The sequence below is a fragment of the Arvicanthis niloticus genome, chromosome 19 (genome assembly GCF_011762505.2).
Source record: "Arvicanthis niloticus isolate mArvNil1 chromosome 19, mArvNil1.pat.X, whole genome shotgun sequence".
Taxonomy (NCBI): Eukaryota; Metazoa; Chordata; class Mammalia; order Rodentia; family Muridae; genus Arvicanthis; species Arvicanthis niloticus.
In genome coordinates this window covers 1,205,772-1,227,468 of record NC_047676.1, presented here as the reverse complement: position 1 = coordinate 1,227,468, position 21,697 = coordinate 1,205,772, and the positions used below count along the sequence as shown (strand labels likewise).

The window sequence follows — 21,697 nt, the reverse complement described above, 5'->3', positions numbered from 1 at the left end:
CAGTGCAAGACTGCACTGTGCCAGTCTGGAGTATAGTAGAGAGTGAAGGTGGCCACACTCCCTGGATCATTGGAGGAACCAATGCAGTTGCAGGCTCTTATGTTTCTGCCTTGTTGGTGGATGCCTAACAGGGAGGGCACGAAGACTGGGCAGCTAGCTGTTTAGGAACATGTGGGTGCTGTGTGAGAGGATCCCTTAGTGCCAAAACCTCCTGATGAGGTTTGGGGAGAGTGGCTTCTTGCATGTGGTCCTCACAAGCTGAGTGCCTGCAGTTGTGAGTGGTGATGCTGAGTGTGGACAGTCCAGTGGGCAGTCTTGACCAAGGGCTGAGAAATCCTGACTGTTCTTATTACAGATAACCTGTGGAGCGCATACTCGGATAAGGGGGCATTTGTGGAAAAGAAGGGTGTGTCCTCAGTGTCTGTGTCTGAGGAGAGCCGGCCTGGTGGATTGCCATATGTCCTCACAGACATCATGACCTACTTCACCATGCTAGTTGGTATCTACTTCCCCTCCGTAACAGGTGAGGCCCCCCAGCCTCCCCTCCCCCGTCTCTGTCTGTTTCTCTCTGTGCTCCCACCATGACTGTCTCTCTCTCTGACTCCGTCTTTCTCTGTTTCTCCATCACTGTCTCTGTCTTTTGGTCTGTCTCTATTTTCTGGTCTCTGTGTGTCTGTCTCTGTTTCTGTCTTTCTGTCCTCAGAGACCACCTTTCCAGCAAGCAGTGGTGGTGTTGGCTTCTCTTCTCTGACCTACAGATGAATCTTTCTGTGGGCAGCATCCTCTAGGTTTTCTGTCACTGTTAACCCCTGTCTGCTCTGCAGGGATCATGGCAGGATCCAACCGCTCTGGGGACCTCAAAGATGCCCAGAAGTCCATCCCAACAGGGACCATTCTGGCCATTGTGACCACATCGTTCATTTGTATCCTTAAAGGGGCCCTGTGCCAGAGGTGTTGAATTCAAACGCTGCTGCTTTTGCTCCCCTCCCCTCAGTCACATCCCTGTTGTGCCCATCTGTTGTGCACTGTCCAGATTCAGGTCCTGACCACAGCCTGCCTTACTTGTACAGCCTTAGGTGATGTGTCATGTTAAAGCATGACACCTGTATACCTGTTTTCTTATGATTGTATTTGATACAATGTCCCTTTAAAAAAAATCCAAGAAAGGACCAGGGGTTGTAGTTCAGTGGTAGAGTGCTTATCCGGCATACACAAGGCCCTGGCTTCCAATCTCCAGTAATACCAAAGGAAAAAGAAATACAACCCACCATTAGATTGGTGCACACTAAGGATGTATAACCTTGGTTGGGTGTAGTGTGGGATATGGCATGTCTTAGGGTTTTACTGCTGTGAACAGACACCATGACCAAGGCAACTCCCTTTTTTTTTTTTTTTTTTTTTTTTTTTTTTGTTTTGTTTTGTTTTGTTTTTCGAGATAGGGTTTCTCTGTGTAGCCCTGGCTGTCCTGGAACTCACTCTGTAGACCAGGCTGTCCTGGAACTCAACCTGCCTGTCCCTGCCTCTCAAGTGCTGGGATTAAAGGTGTGTGCCACCACCGCCCGGCTTCCAAGGCAACTCTTAAAAGAATGACATTTAACTGGGGCTGGCTTACAGGTTCAGAGGTTCAGTCCATCATCATCAAGGTGGGAGCATGGCAGCGTCCAGGCAGGCATGATGCAGACAGAGCTGAGAGTTCTATATCTTCATCTGAAAACTTCTAGTGGAAGACTGACTTCCAGGCAGCTAGGAGGAGGGTCTTAAAGCCCATGCCCACAGTGACACACCTACTCCAACAAGGCCATACCTCCAAATACTGCCACTCCTTGGGCCAAGCATATTCAAACCATCATATAGCATAAGCATAGACCATAGTTGCTTTGGGGAAACTGATGTTCCAGGAGTCCTGTCTTCCCTGCAGGGTGGTTTGGTCACCAACCAAGCACCTTTTGAGTACCCTGTGGCTAGCACTCTGTAGCTAGACAGATGTGAGGACAGTACCCAGAAGACTGTGGAGGTGTTGAGCACATCTGTGAGGACAGGATATCTAGGTGGCCCTGGCTACAGGGTTGCTCCAGGCCCATGGGCTGGGACCCGCTGGCCAACATGTATCTACCTGGAGCTTGCATGCTACTCTCTTGCCCCAGGACTGTCTATTCCTTGACTTCAACTCAGATCTTTCCTGCATAGTGCTGTTTGGGGCCTGCATCGAAGGTGTGGTCCTGCGAGATAAGTATGTTGGGTTTTTACTGCATGGAATGACTGTAGTTGGTATTGTCTTTCCTGAGGGAGACTTCAGCTTTGAAATTAAACTACCTCCGGGCCTCACAGTTGTATATAAGTTAAACGCTCTTATCAGAGGGTGACACTGCCTTTTTGCCTGATTAAAAAGCATTGATGTGTCACCTCTTGGGCCTGGAGCCTGAAGACTGCTCAGAGCAAAGTTGGGGCCTGATGAAGCTGGTGATGAGGAATGAATACTGGTGTGAGAATGGGAGAGATGGGACCTAGGGACTCCAGTCCTGCTGCTCAGTCAGCCGAATCTTAGTGTGGATTATGGTGGACCCTTCATTCTTAGGGCATGGGCTTGTCAGAATCTCAGGGCTTCAAGGGTTCTTACAAACAGCATGGTGAAGTATAGTACCACCAGACCTACAGAGATAGGACCTCTGCAGAAATGGCAGTGGCCAGAACCACCTTAGTATCAGCCAGGGTTTCCTGCTCTTAAGAAGATTCTAAGGGAACAATTTCAAGCCACCTAAGCCCTTTTTTTTGGGGGGGGGGGGAGGGGGATCTCAGGCTGGCTGGGTCCTAGTTGGGTTGGGCCTCTGAGATGAGCTTTTTACCTTCCTTCTCCCCAAGCCCAAGGGTTGACATTCAAATAGGGACAGATTTTTTTTTTTCCTGCCTTCAGATCACTTTTTGGAATCTCTACTAACCATCTCCCCTACTTACTTATAGGTTTGGGGAGGCCCTGCAAGGAAACCTGGTCATTGGCATGCTGGCCTGGCCATCTCCCTGGGTCATCGTGATTGGCTCCTTCTTCTCCACCTGTGGTGCTGGTCTGCAGAGCCTGACAGGAGCACCCCGCCTGCTGCAGGCCATTGCACGTGATGGCATCATCCCCTTCCTACAGGTGAGTCCTTCACACAAGCTGCAGCAGATGATGCTGGCTGCCCTGAGAAGGGACCGTGCAATGTCAGGTCCAGGTGTGTAGAGGTCCCTAAGAGTCTGTCCTGCATAGCTGGACAGATAGAATGAAGACAGCGGACATATGTCCTGCTTTTGGACTCTATACTGGTTATCTCTCATGAGCTGCAGGGCTGAGGGTGCAGGCCCAGGGCAGAGGTCACCCAATACTATAAAGTTCTTTTCTAGTCAGCCATGTTTATCCGTTGACCTATTGAGACCATGCCAAGGATGGTCCCACTGGTGTTAACCATGGACTTGGTGTCCCTGAACCTGGCCTGTATAACTGGGACTGAGGTTTCTGGAATGAACTTAGAGGTACAGGATGTAATGAGAGTCCTGGGATCATGTCATCAAAGTATCATATTAAACCAAAGGAAGTTGTTTCCCAAAAGTTCTGGAGTCTGGATACTGACCACACAAAAGTAATTTGAAGATAGAAAAAAAAGGAAAAAAAAATGGAGGTTTGGGTGTGGCAGGACTGTCCCCTGAGTGTGTCTATCTATCTGTGTGGCTGTTGGGTTTGGGACTTGGCTGCCAGCAGCATGGTGACATGTGACTAAAGCCAGGTTTTGCCTGTAAGCCTTGTAAGTTGTTCCACAGGCATTTTCCTAACCCAGCCCACCCACCCCTCTGCATACTGCAGGTGTTTGGCCATGGAAAGGCCAACGGGGAGCCCACATGGGCCCTGCTGCTCACGGCCGTCATCTGTGAGACTGGTATCCTCATCGCCTCCCTGGACAGTGTGGCCCCCATCCTGTCCATGTGAGTAGCCTGCAAGGACACCAGGCTGGAGGGTGTGAGGAATTGGTTACTCTTCCTTCCTATCTGAATACAGAGTAAGGATTACAGATACATAGAGGGTAGGCACAGAAGGCCAGGTAGTTGTGCTGTGGGCAGACAGCTGTTGGGCCAGCTGAGGATAGACAGACGTTACGGTAGGTGCAATGGCTGCTTCTGTGGTATATGAGGGACAGTAGGCATGTGACTTGTTCATAGGGTCCCTCAGCTGCTGTGTGGAGGCCTGTAGAGGAGGCTCCATTGTGTAAACAGGGAGGGTCTCCCTAAAGGGTGGTGAGCAGTGAGTGGAAGAACAGCGGCAGGATACTACTGTGTCATTATGAGTGGTCAGCAGCCTCACTGGACCTTCCGCTCCAGGTTCTTCCTCATGTGCTACATGTTCGTCAATCTGGCCTGTGCTGTACAGACCCTGCTGCGCACACCCAACTGGCGTCCACGCTTCAAGTTCTACCACTGGTAAGGCCTTCTGTGTGGATGCTCCGAGGGACCCACAAACCTGAGCACATGCAATCTGTTCTGGAGGCTGCCTGCTGCTGGGCTTAAAACCATTTTGGTGAAAGGAGCCCCAGATGAAGTCCACGAGGCCATGGCCCTGTCCTGGTCTTGCATTCCTGAGTACACTTGTGCTTCATATGTCAGCTTGGTCCTCTCTAGCCAGAAATGTGGAGATCTCAGAGCTGGGATTCCAGAATATCCCAGTGTTCTTCAGGCCCCTTTCTAGGACAGTGCTGGGTGGGTGGGTAAAGCCCATGCTGTGTTCTGCACGTAGCTGGGTGTCTTACGCACATCAGGAGGGAAACAGACAGTTGCACTGTCTCCAAGCTGCCACAGCAGGATCCCTGGGAGCCATTTCGTATTTCAGGGATGACTGAGTGGCAGCCCTGATTGCCAGGGGTCATGGGCTGATATCCTGTCTGTCCAAGGAAGAGTTTCATAATGGGGAAAGTGCCATGGGTGAAGCAGGTTTTCAGGTGCCAGTTAGGGCCTGTATGGGCCGGGTCTGAACTTCATGTCCATCAGGACCCTGTCCTTCCTTGGGATGAGTCTCTGCCTCGCGCTGATGTTCATCTGCTCCTGGTACTATGCCCTCTTCGCCATGCTCATCGCCGGCTGCATCTACAAGTACATCGAGTACCGTGGGTGAGTGGCAGTCCCTCAGGAAGCTGTGACTTCATCACACTCCTCCTGCTCACACAGAACCAGAGCAGTTACTTGACCTGCCTGTGGCATGAGTCTGTGTGCTGCTGCTGAGGTCTCATGGAGGTTAAACACCTTGTGAGTCCTCAGTGTCTTGTGTTGTCCCCTGGTCCCAACCAGGCTGACTTACTCAGGTCTATGCTGATTTCCTGCCCGGGATTCTATTGTTCAGAAGCTGGGCAGGGTTTTCAGGTTTTTTTGTTTTTGTTAATTTCACTGTATTCTAATTTATTAACAGGCACATCTGTGGCTTCCACTGTTGACAGTCTGTTTAAGGAATCTGGCCCTCTGTCAACCATAGCACTGGCATGTCTCAGGAGCTATGTTACATTTCAGAGTTCATCCCCACAGTGTTGTCTTTGTCCTTCCCTGATAGTTCTGTCCTCACTCTGGGCCTTGAGACCAATCTAGTTCAGGGCTCCCAAGTTATGATCTCAACCTCATTCTTCTCTCTGTCCCTGGTGTCCTCAGTGAACGGTACCACACAGGAAGTTCTGCTGCTTGAACCTTTTCTTTTACCCAGTAGCCCTGCTTGTCCTGGGGAGCCCCTTCCTGTCAGGTTTACCCACATGTGAATGTCCCAGCTAGGTTACATTCTTAAGAGTGTTCCTGTGACAAGGTGACCATCCTCTGTTCCCACACAGGGCTGAGAAGGAGTGGGGGGACGGCATCAGGGGCCTGTCACTGAATGCTGCCCGCTATGCCCTGCTGCGTGTGGAACATGGGCCCCCACATACCAAGAACTGGAGGTGAGTGCACCGCACAGCCACAGCCCCAAGATAGCAGAGTGGAGCAGAGACCCTTATCCTGCCAACTGGGTAGTGCTATCTCAGAAGCTATCTGACAGGGCATCATTGCCAAAGAATGGGAGACTGTCCAGAGATGGGTCCTGAACATCCAACAAGCCACCAGCAGTATGGATTGGAGGCATGATCCACTAAGGGATCCTCTGTCCTAAGGCCAACAAAGTAACAGCTGGGACACCTGAAGCCTCAGACACAAGGTCCCAACTGTCTCACCAATCCCATCAGTCCCACCTGTCCCTCCTATCCCACCTGTCCTTCCCATTCCACCTGTCCCACCTGTCCCACCTGTCCCACCAGGTCTTCCTGTGCTGTCTGTCTACTTGTTCTCCCATCTCTAACCCATCTGGCTCAGTGAGCATGGGAGCCCTGGCTGTGTGTCGCTGTTGTAACTCATGTCCCTGCCTATCCTACCACAGACCCCAGGTGTTGGTGATGCTGAACCTGGACTCTGAGCAGTGTGTAAAGCACCCCCGCCTGCTGTCCTTCACCTCTCAGCTGAAGGCTGGCAAGGGCCTGACCATCGTAGGATCTGTGCTGGAGGGCACCTACTTAGACAAGCATGTGGAGGCCCAGCGGGCTGAAGAGGTAGGCAGGTGGGGTGCCGGGTGAATGAGGTACACATGCTGACACTGGTTTCTGTCATGGTGGCTACTTAGTCTTGAAGAGATGCAGTGTGTGGTCTCCTGAGACAGATTGGGAGTGACAGCTGCCATGGGACTGAATCCCTGAGGGCCCCTGTGCCTAGCCTTGGCACTTCATTCCTGGTGTCTGTTAGCTCCCTGTGCACCTCAGCTCCTTCTTGTAGGTAGAGATTGTGGGTCATGAGGCTATGAACTGCCAGATGTCCTGATCCTTTGGGTAAGGGGTGAGTAACCAGGACCTGCTTCTACAGCATACTGGAGCTATCTCGGATGCCTGCTGCCCACAGTTTGTTGGTCCTGTAACTCCTGGGTTTCTACACAGGCTTTTTTATTTCTCTCCATTCAGTTGTGACAGGAAACCTCCAGCCTAAGCAGAAGCAGAACAAGTAGTGTCATCAGTCCCTCGTGTCCACCTCCAGCCTCTGCTGTCCTCGCCAGGCCAAGCAGGGTCCTGTCACTGCCAGTGTCCAGCTACCCAGATTGTCAGAAACCATTTTACTCCTCTTTCTCTGTTTGTTTATGGACCTTACCTAAGGCTCCATCATGGCTGCCATGTTTTGCTGGTACTCTCTTCTCTGGAGGGGGTTGATCAGTGTCCTTTTTCCTTTTCTTTTTTTAAAAAATATTTATTTATTTAATGTATATGAGTACACTGTCACTGTCTTCAGACCCACCAGAAGAGGGCATCTGATCTCATTACAGATGGTTGTGAGCCACCATGTGGTTGCTGTGAATTGAACTCAGGACCTCTGCAAGAGCAGTCAGTGCTCTTAACCACTGAGCCATCTCTTTAGCACATGTTCTTTTTTCTTACGGCTATCCTTATCTGGTCTTACTTGTGTATCCAGACTTCTTGTCTCTGTGTCTGTAAGCTGCATCCCAGTTTCTGAGTCTAGTCCATTCTGGGTGGAGTGTGGAGTAGATTCTGTCGAGTGGATTCTGAGGACTGACTGTGGGCATTGATGGTAATGACTATTGATAACTCTGGTCTGGAGTGATAGTCCTGTGGCATTTTTAGTGATGACATCACTTGCCTGGCCAGCCTGTCTCAGGCCGCTTTGAGATTCAGCAAGTTCAAAGAGGACAGGAGAAGTGATGGATCATTTTCTTTCCCCTCCAAAAGGACCAGCAATTGTCCCTTAGCATGTGGAGCCTCTGATCTGAATGCTGGCTGCTGCTGACTCCAAACCCACGAATATAAGCATCATAACTATCGTCTTTAAGGATGGATGGTTTTCTGTCTTGTCCTTTGGTGTCTGACGTGTAGCTGCTCTGAGGGGCATTTTGTTATGGGAGAGAGGATGGCTCTGTCTTAGAGGTGCTCTGTGATATTTCTTGAGTACTAAAAGGCCAGTGTCTGCTTTAAACACAAATACCTTTCCAGGTGTCTCCTCCACACTTTAGAGGAGGTCCCTGAAGCTAAGGTCACCCCTTGGACAGATTCTAAGGGTGTGCATGGACTCTTGTTAAATCTGATGTCACTGGCAGAACATGGGGAAAGGAATTTGTATTGGAGTGAGTGAGTGCCTGCTCGGGACCCTCTGACCTTGGTTTCAATCTCCATCCTGATAAGGAATGAGAAGGGTACCTGTGGCTTTCTCACTTATGTCTGTTAGACTCATTTATATTCTGTAGTCCTGGGGGTGGGACCCAGGACCCCAAATGTACTCCAAAGCTGGTTGGATGATTTTAATCTCTATGTACTTTTAGGTGGAAATGTTCTAAAGAATCTGAATCAGGAACACATGTTGAAAAGCAGAAGCCAAGTGTTTGCCTTTCCTGGTAACCATAGGGAAGGTTTAGCATTGGAATTACTCATTTCTACTTATCAGCAAAAGTGAGGCGCTGCCCAAGGGTCCCCCTGTCCCTCGTGCTAGCATCTGGGACCTGTCACTTTTCTAATGGAGTTCTGCCCTATAGTTAGACTATCAGTAGTATAAAAGAAGGCAGTTTGGGAAAGCCATTTTAAATGATCAAAGCTTGTGTAAGAAACTTGTTATTGGCATTTCCTTAACATATCAGGATTAATATTGCTTTCCCTCCACTGCAGCATTTGCATGAGAGGGCTTGAGGGTTCGAGTCACCCTATCTTTTCCTAACTAAGGGTTCTATCTTCCTCTTCTGTGAGGTTTCCCTGCCCACAGTGGCTTTGGCAGATGCCTGCCTGGTCAGGGCTCTGGCCTCTAAAGCTTTAGGCTGGGCAGGAGATTCTCTATCAGGAAGGCAAACACTAAGATCCAGCTCCAGCTCCTTGGGTCTAGCATGGGGAACTTAATGTTGAAGCCAATGTCAGGGACACGGGCATCACAAAGCCAGGGCAGGGGTGTGTAGGTACCCTGTACGGTAGGCGTGTCCTTCTGGTCAGTCCTCCACAGTGTTCTCTGTGCTGTGACCTTTAGCCAGCTTCGGCCCATAGGAGGACAGAGTAGCCCTGCCACATGCCACTGAGCTGAGTCAGCCTCTCTAGTACTTCTCCTGTGAAACCCCCATCATGGTCACTGTCCTTCCTGGCTGGGAGCAGCTGTGTCCCTATGACCACACCTCCCTCCTGGGCTGCCTCTCACTCACTGGCATGTTCCCCTTTTAGGACAGTGTGTTTAGATTGTTTCTGAATTACGCAGAATTCTATAAGTGGAACATGTTCCTGTGAGCCTGGTCTACCCTAGATGGCTGGTGGTTGGTGGAGGTGAACATAAAGTAAGGGAGGGGGTGAAAGAGGATGGCTGGGAACCGTGTGTATTGTTAGTACAGCTTTAGTTGTGGGGACGTAGTGCAGGGCAGTGTCATGTGGGGCCAACATAGGAGGCAGTCAAAGGCAAAGGAGGGAGGAAAGTATGTCTTGTGACCAGTGGAGCAAACCCAGACTGGGTGAAGTCTAAATTTGAGGTGTGGGCAGGGTGGGCTCAAATCACTTCCTTCCTCTTCTGGCTTTGGGGGCTCCAGGGATTAGGCTCAGCCTGTCACCATGTAGCTGCCTTCCTTCTCAGATCTGTCTGTTTGTCTTCTCAGAGTTACTTGTTACTGGGTTCAGGGTCCCATTGAACAGTTAGGATTCCTCTGCAAAGATACTTATTTCCAAATAAGGTCATGTTTTCCCGTTTTGGCTGTAGCACGGTCAAAACGAACCCCTCTTGGGAACACCATTCAGTCTCTCAATAGTCCTCGTTCCCCAAGCACATCTACCTCCCATGCAAACCACGTTCATTGCACCGCAGTCTCCAAAGTCTTCAGCATCAGTAAGTCTGAATCTTATCACAGACTACACCAAGAGGGACTCCTCTCTGATGTGGAAAAGCATTTGCCTGACAGTAATGCGGTCCTCCTGTTCTAAAAGGGAGAGTGCAAAGGCATGAGGGTCACTGTCCACATAAGTGTGAAGTTTACTGGGGCTGCTTCTCTAGGTACCATCCAACACCCTGCACCCAATGGGACCTAGTAGCCTGCTTACCATAGAAGGACGGCATCTCTAGGGCTGTTGACTAGTGAGTGACGTGTCCTGAGTCATAGTGTCCAACCTCTCCATTGTTCCCAAGCTGCTCTAGAGATGGAGGAGTTGCCAGATAGATCCTGGTAGATCCCTGACATAGTGATGGAATGATGGAAGTGGACATTGTGGAGACTGACATTGTGACTTGTCTGATAGCTCTTCCATTTGCCCAAAGGCTGTTAAAGACCACCCATGAAGCATGACCCATGAGCATTTGATGCTTATTGTCTGATATGACCCCTCCCCCCCTGAATCCAAATGATAAGGGATGGTTGGTAAAGTCAGAGATTACCTTAAGGCACTATCTGGTCTGCCCTGGTGGTGATGTTCCTTGACACCTGTACATGGCTGTGGGTAAAAGCTGCTGGGGAAACGCAAGAGTTCCTCATGCCAGTCTGTGGTAGTTGGCTGGGAACGCTCTGGGTTTCTCCAGTGAGAAGTTAGGCCCGGCTGCTCACTAAAGGCCTCTCCATGGCTCCTCATGGCGAGGCCCCAACACACAATAAAGTCCTTGGGTTTCCAAAAACGGGTTTATTGACATGACGGATGGTGGATGGATCTGGATGCACCTCCCCAAACCCAGGGCAGTCCTGAATTAAATAGGGAGGGGAAGAAGGGGGAGGGGCTGGGGAGGAATGCTTAATTGGCTCCACCCTCTGGCCTTCTGGTACCTCATTAGTATGTAAATCTCTCTAGGGCCTGAGGCCTGTTTATCACCCCCCTCCACCTGTGTACTTGACTGAAGGGCGAAGGTTGAATGGAGATTAGGCCTCATGTTAGGAGCCTGGGTTCTTGGGGCGTGGCCGAACCCACAACCCAAGAACCAGGATACCCTTCCACCACGGCCTGACATCGCTCCTGACACACAGCTGTGTCTTAAGGTGTCTGGTTCACTTTGTCTCTTACACATGTGTGCAGACACACATGGCCAGCAACTCCCGAGTCTCCATCCCTAAACGTCAGGCTATGGAATATGTGTGGGGCTGCCTCACTGTAAGGACGAAGGACATGTTGCTCTTGACATGTGTCTTGGCATCATGTACTAACACCCACCTCCACAACTTCTGCAGAATATTCGGTCTCTGATGAGTGCAGAGAAGATGAAAGGCTTCTGCCAACTGGTGGTGTCCTCCAACCTGCGAGATGGTGCATCCCACCTGATCCAGTCAGCTGGCCTTGGTGGCATGAAACACAACACTGTCCTCATGGCCTGGCCAGAAGCTTGGAAGCAGGCAGATAACCCTTTCTCCTGGAAGAACTTTGTGGGTGGGTGTGGCAGCCATTCTCCTCCCAGGTTCCATGATAGTCCCAAGTGTTAATGACGCACTAAGTATGGCCAGAAAATATATACTTGGGGCCTTTGAATGTGTTGGCCAAGTTGTTAGTTACTGAGAAAGCAAATGGCAGCTTTACATTCTTAAATACTTTCTCCCTTAATGTCCAAGCCCAATCCCCATTTGGGGGTTTTCCTAGAATGTGACACACAGTCTTCTGGAGATCATGGAGTAGCTCTGATATGGAAAGTTGTTATTTGATGGCCCCCTGGGTAGATGACTTCATGGGACCCTACGTAGCCTGTGGCAGTCTCCCCACTGCCTGGAGGGAAGCTAGCTCCCTGCTCGTCCCCCCATGAGATCCCATGGTCCCGCTGGCCCTTTTGGTAACTTACCTATGGATACCTCTTTCCGCAGACACTGTCCGTGACACTACAGCAGCACATCAGGCGTTGCTGGTGGCCAAGAACATCGACTTGTTCCCACAGAACCAAGAGCGCTTCAGCGATGGGAACATTGATGTGTGGTGGATTGTGCATGATGGGGGCATGCTCATGCTGCTGCCCTTCCTGCTGCGCCAGCACAAGGTGTCTGCCACAGGGCCGTAGGCTAACACCTAGGCTGCAGGGCTACCACTGTGTGGAGGGTTTGGCCTTGCCTGAGTTCCTGCAGAAATGTCCCCCTCTTCCCCAGGTGTGGAGAAAGTGCCGGATGCGCATCTTCACTGTAGCCCAGGTGGATGATAACAGCATCCAGATGAAGAAGGACCTGCAGATGTTCCTGTACCACCTCAGGATCAGTGCTGAGGTGGAGGTGGTGGAGATGGTGCGTGCACAGCTGTGTGCTGGGGGTAGGGGTGGGGTGGACAGACAGACAGACAGACCTACCTGGATGTCATGCTACACTTCTGGACTGAGAGATAGTACATTCCGACATGTTCCTTAGGGTAACAGTCTTAATGTCCCCATCCTGGCTGAGCGTGTCTCAGTTGACAGCAACTTCTGTGGAGAAGACCTATGGGGTATAGTCCCTGGGGGTGAGGTCTGGAGCCTGAGGCTCTGTTATTACTATTATTATTATTAATCATTCTATTCATTTACATTTCAAATGATATCCCACTTCCCGGTTACACCCATCCCACAACCTCCTTCTCTTCCCTCCCCTTTGCCTCTATGAGGGTGCTCCTCAGCCCACTCACACTCTCCTGCCCAACCCACCCTCTCCTGCCCCACCCCTCCAGCATCCCCCTGCACTGAGGCATCAAACTTCCACAGGACCAAGGGCCTCCCCTCCCATTGATGTCAGACAAGGCCATCTTCTGCTACATAATGTATCTAGAGCCATGGATTCTTCCCTGTCCACTCCTTGGTTGGTGGTCCAGTCCCTGGGAGCACTGGGTGGTCCGGTCAGCTGATGTTGTTCTTCCTATGGGGTTGCAGTCTCCCTTAGCTCCTCCAGTCCTTCCACCAGCTCTCCCACCAGGGTCCCTGAGCTCAGTCAAGAGGCACTTGCTGACAGGAACTTGATGTGACTGTTCCCCGGGAGGTTCAGCCAGCAATTGACCAATGCAGATGTGGATGCTTGGGCCTCCGTTTTTATCTATAACTTCATAGTTCCTCTGATAGAAATTATCTGCCTGTCTGTGTGGGTATATAGGGGCATGAGTGAAGTCACGCTGGGGCTAACAGGTTAGACTAAAGTGACTGGGTTACAGTGGAGGCGGTTTACTGTGTCTGAATGACTGAGGAGCGAGGTTGATTCTGAAATGCCCACTCCAGCTGTCCTTGAGGACCCAAGATTGTTCCTATGGACTGAGCAGCCCCGTGTGGATTAACTGTATCCTTTGTTTCTTACTGCCTTCTGCTTTCTCAGAATGCCATGTTCTCACTTGTGTGGTCTATATGGCTTTTCCTCCATCAACTGATCATGGATGACATACATGATCGCCCTGCATGGTCTGTGCATGGCTGTGCAGCTCAGTCCCTGGAGTAGAACTGTCAGGGAGTCACATTCGGTAGAAATAGCCCCAGAGAGGCCTGCTTTTCTACAGTCTCACAGAGGGATCATGTTTGGTGAAGGATGTCCCCAAGGGCTCATTTCTTTTCCGTGGCCATGTAGAGTGCCACATTAAGTAAAGGGACCTCCCACTACCCTTCATGGTCACATAGAGCCTTAGCTCCAGGTCTGTAGAGGCACTTCTTAGCTGGAGCTTGCAAACTGCTTGTCTCTGCCTGTGTCTCTTTAATCATGGATGAGGTCTGGCATCTCTCTGCATTATTGACGACCTCTTGCATTTTCTTGTCAGCTCCCAGGGAACCTTGTAATATGGGTCTATGTTTTCGCCCTCTGTAGGAGCTTTGTGTGAGACTTTGAGACCTCCGTGAGAGTTTTTGGTAAAGTGCAGGTTAGGTATCACTGGTTTGTGTACTCTGGGTGTGCTGTTCAGAAATGCATATCCACATTTGGACATTTCCCAGATATTTGGAGTTGCAGACTCACTCTCTGTGGCTTCTATTTGTAACCTCCTCTGTAGGTGGCACTCTCAGGTCTGTCTGCATTATTAGTAGTAAGAAACTACCTTTTTGACTAAGTAACAGGAGCTGCCCAGAAAGAATTCCTGGAAGCAGACAAGGTCAGTCCAGGCTAGGCATGGAGACCAGCAATCTGTTGGCCTGGGCCAGGGTCTATAATGTACAATGCGTGAACTGCCTAAGCACTCAGCTTCAGTCTTACCTCAGGAGCTTGGCTTCTAGAGCTAAGGTCCCTATGAGTTCCCACTAGAATACAGACCTCTGTCCCTAACCGGGGGACATGGTCAACTGACAAGGGGCTACTCAGAGTGTAAGGTGTTAGGTGTTTGGGTATAACAGGCAGGGCTATTCTGAGTGCCACCAGTCAGGATCATTAGATCACTAGTGCTCAAATGCTGCTGTCCTTGGTTTGTTATCTCTTCCCTATGGATTTAATAACTCTGTGAAGAGTGAGCCTGTCTGAGACAGGAAATGACACTGGTTATTTAGGAGTATGTGTCACACATTCTCATGTCTTCCCAGGCTGTTCTGGGATAGAGCTCTGACACTCCAGGGACAGAAATCTGGGCCTGGGGTACGTGGCCACTGCCTTCTCAGGTCCACTTGACAGAGCGGGTCTGGTAGGTGGTGGTTGGCGGTAACACCGTGTTCTGTATACATTGTCTACTTCTGTGGCTTGTTGTTCTTTAGGTTGAAAATGACATTTCCGCATTCACCTATGAGAAGACGCTAATGATGGAACAGAGGTCACAGATGCTGAAACAGATGCAGTTGTCAAAGAATGAGCGGGAGCGAGAGGTATGTGCACTGGGGAGGAAGTAGGAGGTGTCAGCACCATCTGGTTCCAAATGCTCTGTGCTCCCCTCAACACAGAGCAACCTAGCCACAAATGGCTCTGGATTCACACAGTTTCTGTTCGTCTTTGATTGATAATGAAGAGCAAGCATGGCCACCTGTGCCCATTGGTACATCGTGACTCTGAGGGTTGGCGTCTTTGTGGTCACTTCATGCCTTGGAAAGACACAGATGGTGGATAACGTGACATCTACCTTGGGACTATGCCCTTGGGTCTTTTGTTGCTCAAACTCCAGACTCTTACATGTGATTCTGCGGTGGCCAACTGGGTGGAAGAAATGATTCTCTATGGAATCAGTGATACCACACTGTGGTCACAGAGGCACAAGAACCCTCTGCCTCCTACCACCTTATAACCTCGTATGTTGTTCATGAGAATTGGCCATGGTCAGCACATAGGTCATATGACTAACAGGTAGAATCAGAGTAGTGATTGCCCCAGGTTTCTAGGTGAGTCGGGGGCATAGGAGACAGAAGACCTAGGATCTAGATGGGATGCCCTCCATGTCTGTGGACAGAGACTATAGCATGGATGCCTGGCAGATAGCTCCAACATGTCTGGAAAGACTCAGTGGCTTTGTTTCTCACTGTCCCTTTGGGCTGCAGGGAGTCCTAGTGCAAGCCAGTCTGTTCTGGCCTTAGCCAGGCAAAGAACCTATAATAGATTAAGTGGTATCTTTAACCTGGAGAATTGCTAAACTCAGATAAAGAAGGGTTTGGGGTACGGGGATGACATTCAAGAGTCTGACTTCAGCAGAGATGTGCTTCCACGTGGGACAGAGGCCACTAGTTTGTTTGGGGCTCGTCAACAGGGTGGGTGGGAACCTTTGGTTGCACTATTAGACTATACTGGATCTACTATGGTAGGTGACCAACAGGCTATTCTTCCCTATGGAAGCTGTGGGAAAGTTAAGGCCATGTTGGATAAGGACACTAAGGGACTATGAAGTTCATATATAGCTGAGTTGACCCATGCCGCCACCTGAGGAAGTCAAGGCTGAGCCTTACCTCATAGGTCTTCCAGTGTCCATCCTGGAGACCCCTACTAATCCCTGATATATATAGACAGTACTGAGTGGCTACTGAGTAGCATTCCCTGATGGATTTTGACCCACCTTGGCTGGAGCTCTGCAGGTGAGTAGGCAGTAAGTCCTTACCCACGCAGGCTGAGGCTGTGCAGGTTAAGCAGGTGGCAGGTCCTCACCCAGCCAGACTCACTTGTCTGGATCCCACACAGGGCATGTGCCCTTATGTGCCCTCATTATTCACTGGCTCACTCACATTGTCAAGTATGAAGAAAGCATGTGGCTACCACTTGCTGTTAGCTCCTCTTGGAATACCAATTTGTCATGCAGCGACATTGAGACCTAGTTATGAGGGGCTTCTGTGTGGGGGTTTCTGTGTCTTCAGCTGCATGCTGTCCCACTTAGCCTTCCTGTGGGTGGATGTTCTTACTGGAGCAAGGCCTCCTAGAGTCTTGTCCTCAGTGGAGCTCCAGAGGTCCTTCTCTCTGAGCTTATCTGTGGCTCTATGAGACAGATACCACATTCCATTTTGTCCTTGGTTGTTGACATCCCAGATTTAGAGCATCAGTGATGACTCTTATAGCCCAGACTAGAGGAAGGTCTGTTCAGACTTTTGACCCTTGACCTAGGGTGCAGGTTGGTCTCAGATCTTTAAACATTCATTTTGTTCCCTCAGTGCCTAAGCTACAGGAGGGGGCTACGTAGGAAGGCACTCCCCATTTTCTCCCTCCCAGGGCTACCAGGCACCACCTACTTATGACCCTTTAAAGCCTCTGTGAGCCTGCCAGCCAGAGGGGTTGTTGAAGCAAGTCCCTCCCTGAGATGGAAACTGCCACAGAGGTGCTCCATGGTGTGTCCTGGTCAGGGTTGATGACAGAGAGGTCAGGGGCTACACCAAGTAAGGGGACTCTGGCACCAGTGTTCTGATAGCTCAACAGAGTTCTGGACAGGAAGAAGCAGTAGAGGGAACCCCCATCTGGTAGTATAAGAAATAGGGGTGGTCCTCATGGGATGGGGACAGTGCCAGACCCCTTTGTGGAGTTGCTGTCTACCAGTTGTGGAATCTCAGCCAGCTGCACATGAATCCTTGGTTCATTCTGCAGCCTGCTTGCCTCATTGGGTTTCAAGAGCCACTCTCTGTTCTGACCTGCTCTTCCCTCACCAGGCCCAGCTGATTCACGACAGGAACACGGCATCCCACACCACAGCAGCTGCTAGAACCCAAGCCCCACTAACACCAGACAAAGTGCAGATGACGTGGACGAAAGAGAAACTCATTGCAGAGAAACACAGGAACAAGGACACCGGCACATCAGGCTTCAAAGACCTCTTCAGCCTAAAGCCGTGAGTGTCTGTGTGGCCTGGGCCAATGCATAGTGAGGACAGACTTCCAGCCCCGCTCTCTAAGGAGTTTTGGAGGACAGCCCACTGGCTCACAGGTCTGCAGAGAACTGGGACCAGCCCAAGGCTATGCTGTCAGTGCCAGTGAGCCAGGTCACTAGAGGATTAGGTTATTAGCACAACAGAGTTCTGGGTTCAATTTTTTTTTTTCTTTCAAGGCAGGAAAGTGAGGTAGGCAGAGGCATGGGAGGGGAAACCGAGAGTCCATCTGGTAGGACAAGAAACACAGGAGATCCTCGTGGGATGGGGACAGCTGCCATCCTTTCGGTTTCAGTGAGAAAGGGTTGTGGGATCAATTTTATATAGTCAGACCTATGGGGCCTGGATGTCAGGGCCAGAGTCATAGGCTGGGATACAGAGTCCAAGGGTCTATCTGCAAGCCCACGGGTGGGAGTGTTCTGGGAGGACATATGCTGAGGTTGCCTGGAGATGCTACTGATGACTTCCTAGACCCTACCCCCACCCTCATAGTCTAGGCTGCTATCATAGACTTTTGGGGTCCTGTCATCTTGGCTGACTTAAGGATCCCAAGACTGAGGTCCTTGTGGCTGTCACAGGGCTATGGGGATGCCATCATGACTGATTCAGTTAAGTCTTCTTAACACAGCCTTCAAGCCCAAAAGAGAGCCAGAGTCCCCTTTGACTGGGTCTTTCTGGCGGGATTATTCTAAAGCTCTAAGTTCCTAGGGAGAGAAAGAAGGTTTTAGGGTCCCGAGGAGTGGGAATCGGTTGAAGGGCCAAGGCCAGCCATTTTACCACTTAGCACAGCCACCACCAGTGCTTGAATTGGTTGAATCATGTGGAGTCCTCTGCTGGAGTAACCTGCTCTTTGTGTTCTCTTCCATGTAGAGAGTGGGGAAACCTGTAAGTGCACTTTCATTTTTTAGACTGCCTTAGACTGAGTTGCCTTGCATGCCTGTGTGTGTACAGCCCTCTGTGTGTAGAACATCCTGCTGACCTTACTGCCTCCACTCAGAGTGGCTCAGGGCACATACCCAGATGTCATTCTCTAAGTGACACCAAAGGCAGTGTGGGAGAGCTGATTCTGAGCTGCTCTGAGACGGGGCAGGTGTGTGCTTCCTGCATCAGTGAACAAGTTCACCCCCATCCCTCCAGGTCTACTCAGTCAATATAAAATTGCTTCCTCGGCTCTCTGTCCATCTGGGAAGCTGCCATCCTTTCCTCTCCAGTAAGAAGGGGTTGTGAATCGATTCTGTGTAGTCAGAACTATGGGGTCTAGGTGTCAGGGCCAGAAGTCATAGGCAGGGATGCAGAGGCTGAGGGTCTGTCTGCAAGCCCACGGGTGGGAGCATTCTGGGAGGACATATGCTGAGGTTGCCTGGAGATGCTACTGTGGTCCTTTCATCTGTGTTGTCCATGTCCTGTCTCCCTCCAGTCATTCTGTGCCATTGTCCCTAACAGGCAGGTAATGTGCAAGGTGGCTGGTTAGGTGGTCACATGACTGTAGCTGAATTACTCACTGAGGAAACTTTGAGAAGCTTGGACAACCGGAGAAGCTGAGAGCACCCCAGGCTTCCTGCTGTCTGCAAATCTAAAAGCCCCCTTCCTCCCACAGTTTATTAAAACACATAATCAGAAAGGCATAGTAACAGAGTTTGACCTATACCACTTGTACACATGTGTCTGTACATAACATACAGATTCCTGGACACATACATGGGGACTGCTGGTGGGATACTTCTCTGTCAGGACCCAGGCTTAGCCAGGGTCAGGAAGAAGTTCTAGGATTCAGAGCTATTTCTTGGTTAGTCTAGCAAGAGATGTGTTTCCTTTCACAATCTCCCTGGAGCATATATGTCTGTGGATGTGTGTTGGTTAGAGTGCATGTGTGAACCAGTTAGAAAACATGTAAACTGGCTAGTACATGTATGCACCATGTTAAAGCTCATGCATGTTGTCCGATGAGCATGTGTGCTGGTCTGAGAACATGTGTATTGTGTACACATAGTGTACCTACCTGCATGTGTGTGTTGGTACACTGTTGGCACTCGTAGACATTTACATGCATGTGTTTTCTACTTTGGATGGTCTTGGGCAGTTATTCCAACAGCCAGCCAAGGACATGCGACTTCACTTCCTGCTTCCAAGACTCTTGTGTAGACTTATGCTCCCAGGTGTAGACACTGTGTAGAAAGTTCATCTTGTGCGAGGCATTTTACTGATTAATTCTGTTAGATTGCTAGGAACAGAGGCAGGATTGAGTTAGCTTTCAGAACTCAGGGGCCTTTCCTGGACCCTCTGGTGTTTTTCTGGCTTCAGCAGGGCATGCCACAATGGATTACAGGCCAGACCCAGAACTCGGGCTCCATGTGACTGCTGTACTCTCCCCACCGCCAGGCTCCTGCATTTCATGCTGTTTGAGAACGGCTGTTGGGCCAAACACACAGTAATTGTGCCCTTTCCATGGAGTGAATTCAGGGTTCCTGTAATGAAAGGCCTGACTGGTGCCACAGAGACTCACCTATAATTTTATCAAATTAAACTGAAGAGAGAAGATAAAGGGCCCATGACTGTTTTCTTCCTGGAGAATGGCAGTTACAAGCTGTTATATTTGGCTCAGAGTTGAGTTGATCAGTGGGTGTGATGATGGGGTATCTCGGGACCTCTCTGTGACCCTCAAATGGCAGCTTCGTCTGCCTGTTCCTCTCTCTGAGGCACAGATGCCTCTACTCAGAAGAGCTGCAATCAAGACTGTATGGGGGAAATTAACAGGCTAGCCAAAAATTCTGCCCTGTGGCCTGAGCCCAAGGATGCTCCAGATGTCCCAGTACTAATAGAAATACAAATTTATTGGGACAGGTAGCACTCTGTGGCAAAATTTCCCAAGGTAGTTTCGTAAACATTGGTCCTGTTCTCTAGAGAGGGGATGTGTGGTAGATGAGAAGCTGACCTCTGCCCTACAAGCACCTGAGTGCTTATATGTGGTAGTGAATATAAACCTGTGACATCCTCACACTTAAGTGGCTGTGGTCCCTCCTACCTGGGACAGGGCCCCATATGACAGTAGAACACATGTGAGAACTCAGTGATGTTCTGCTCACTTCAGAGGCTAGAAACATGAATCTAAACCGTGTAGCGCCAGAAGCGCTTGTTTCTTTGTCACGGCTTGACCATGTAGGAAAGAGGGCTGCCTAAGCCCAGACCTCGTTCTCTGCTGAGTCCCAACTTCCACACAGAACCTGACAGCACCAGGATGGCACTGACTTGTTAGAGGACACTCTAGAGCTCTCCTCTTGAGTACCTAGTTCCAACTACACCTAAGTACTGTGTACTCAGTTCAACAGATAGGCTACTTGGCAGCACCAGGCATGTCAGGAGGATGCCAGGGATCCGGCAGTCGTACCAGTGCCTTAAGACATAGGCTTGTTCTCATGCCTGCCCAGATAGCTACTGGCCCTCATATCCTGTTTCTGCCTGTACCAATGGTTGCTTTGCAAATACAGCTTATTGAGTGTGTTGTAGTTTACCTGCATTACTTTATGGTCCCTAGAAGCTTAGCGGTTTAGTGATGCTATGCTCTAAACTGTCTAGAGCCAAATGCTTTCTGCTGCTAAGTCGCCCCACACCCCATCCTCAGCTAATCTGCTGAGCCTTGCCCTTCTCATGGACATAATGGGAGGGCCAGGCAGACTACAGGCCTCAAGCCCACTGTGCCCATTCTGCCACCCTTCTCCCAGGGACCAGTCCAACGTCAGGAGGATGCATACAGCTGTGAAGCTCAATGGTGTAGTTCTCAACAAGTCCCAAGATGCCCAGCTGGTCCTACTGAATATGCCAGGCCCCCCCAAAAATCGCCAGGGGGATGAGAACTGTATCCTTTTCCAGTGTTTCCTGGTGGTGGTGGTGGTGAACAGTAGTACAACTATGTCACTGTCAGGCCTGGCTCCTCTTATTTACAGAGCCTCAAATCCTGTGAGTTGGGGAAGATGGGGGGCGGGGGGGGGGTGTCAAGGCAGGCAGGGGTGTGTGGTACAGTGAGAGGTCCACCTAGGCCCATCAATGCCGAAACATGTTTTTCTACCTGTTGTGTATTGTGCATTACCCTGGGGACCTTGGGGGATCTTGGGACAGAGGTAGGCAAGTGCCATAGTCTGAGCAGACTGGGGAGGGCTGGGGAGTCATATCTTTCCTCAAATTTGAAGGAATGACACTGCGTTTGAGTTCCTAGGATCCGTGATGGGGCCCTTCCTTACAATGCTGGGATCAAACACAGAGCCTTGAGTATGCTAGTAAGCACTCCCATCACCCCATCCCAGGATATTCCTTTGATTTGCTTGATACCTGACCGAGGCATCGGCAAATCCACATGTGTGTCCCTGAGTGACAAGCTATGATGCAGAGCAGTATACATTGGGACACAGACTGGGTCCTCTAAATGTTTAGCAAGTGCAGTGTGACCCTAAGCCTGCCTGAGTAGAACAACCCCTCACAGGAAGAACTGCGCCTTTGCTCTCCTGAATGTACCTGCCCAC

The 21,697-nt window shown here is 50.3% G+C and overlaps 1 protein-coding gene across 7 annotated transcripts in view; it reads left to right on the top strand.

Annotated features, from left to right (window-relative positions):
* Slc12a7 (solute carrier family 12 member 7) overlaps positions 1 to 21,697 on the top strand; it is an 83,609-nt gene that overhangs the window by 59,449 nt on the left and 2,463 nt on the right. For 5 of the 7 annotated variants that reach the window (XM_076916326.1, XM_034523626.2, XM_076916325.1 and 2 more), the window contains exons 9-23: positions 356 to 523; positions 825 to 923; positions 2,173 to 2,230; positions 2,959 to 3,133; positions 3,833 to 3,951; positions 4,345 to 4,443; positions 5,008 to 5,127; positions 5,829 to 5,933; positions 6,407 to 6,575; positions 11,189 to 11,384; positions 11,810 to 11,979; positions 12,086 to 12,217; positions 14,614 to 14,721; positions 16,969 to 17,147; positions 20,903 to 21,036. In XM_076916326.1, the coding sequence (XP_076772441.1) occupies positions 356 to 523; positions 825 to 923; positions 2,173 to 2,230; positions 2,959 to 3,133; positions 3,833 to 3,951; positions 4,345 to 4,443; positions 5,008 to 5,127; positions 5,829 to 5,933; positions 6,407 to 6,575; positions 11,189 to 11,384; positions 11,810 to 11,979; positions 12,086 to 12,217; positions 14,614 to 14,721; positions 16,969 to 17,147; positions 20,903 to 21,036 (2,031 nt within the window). The other 2 variants (XM_076916323.1, XM_076916324.1) reach the window with 2 other exon arrangements.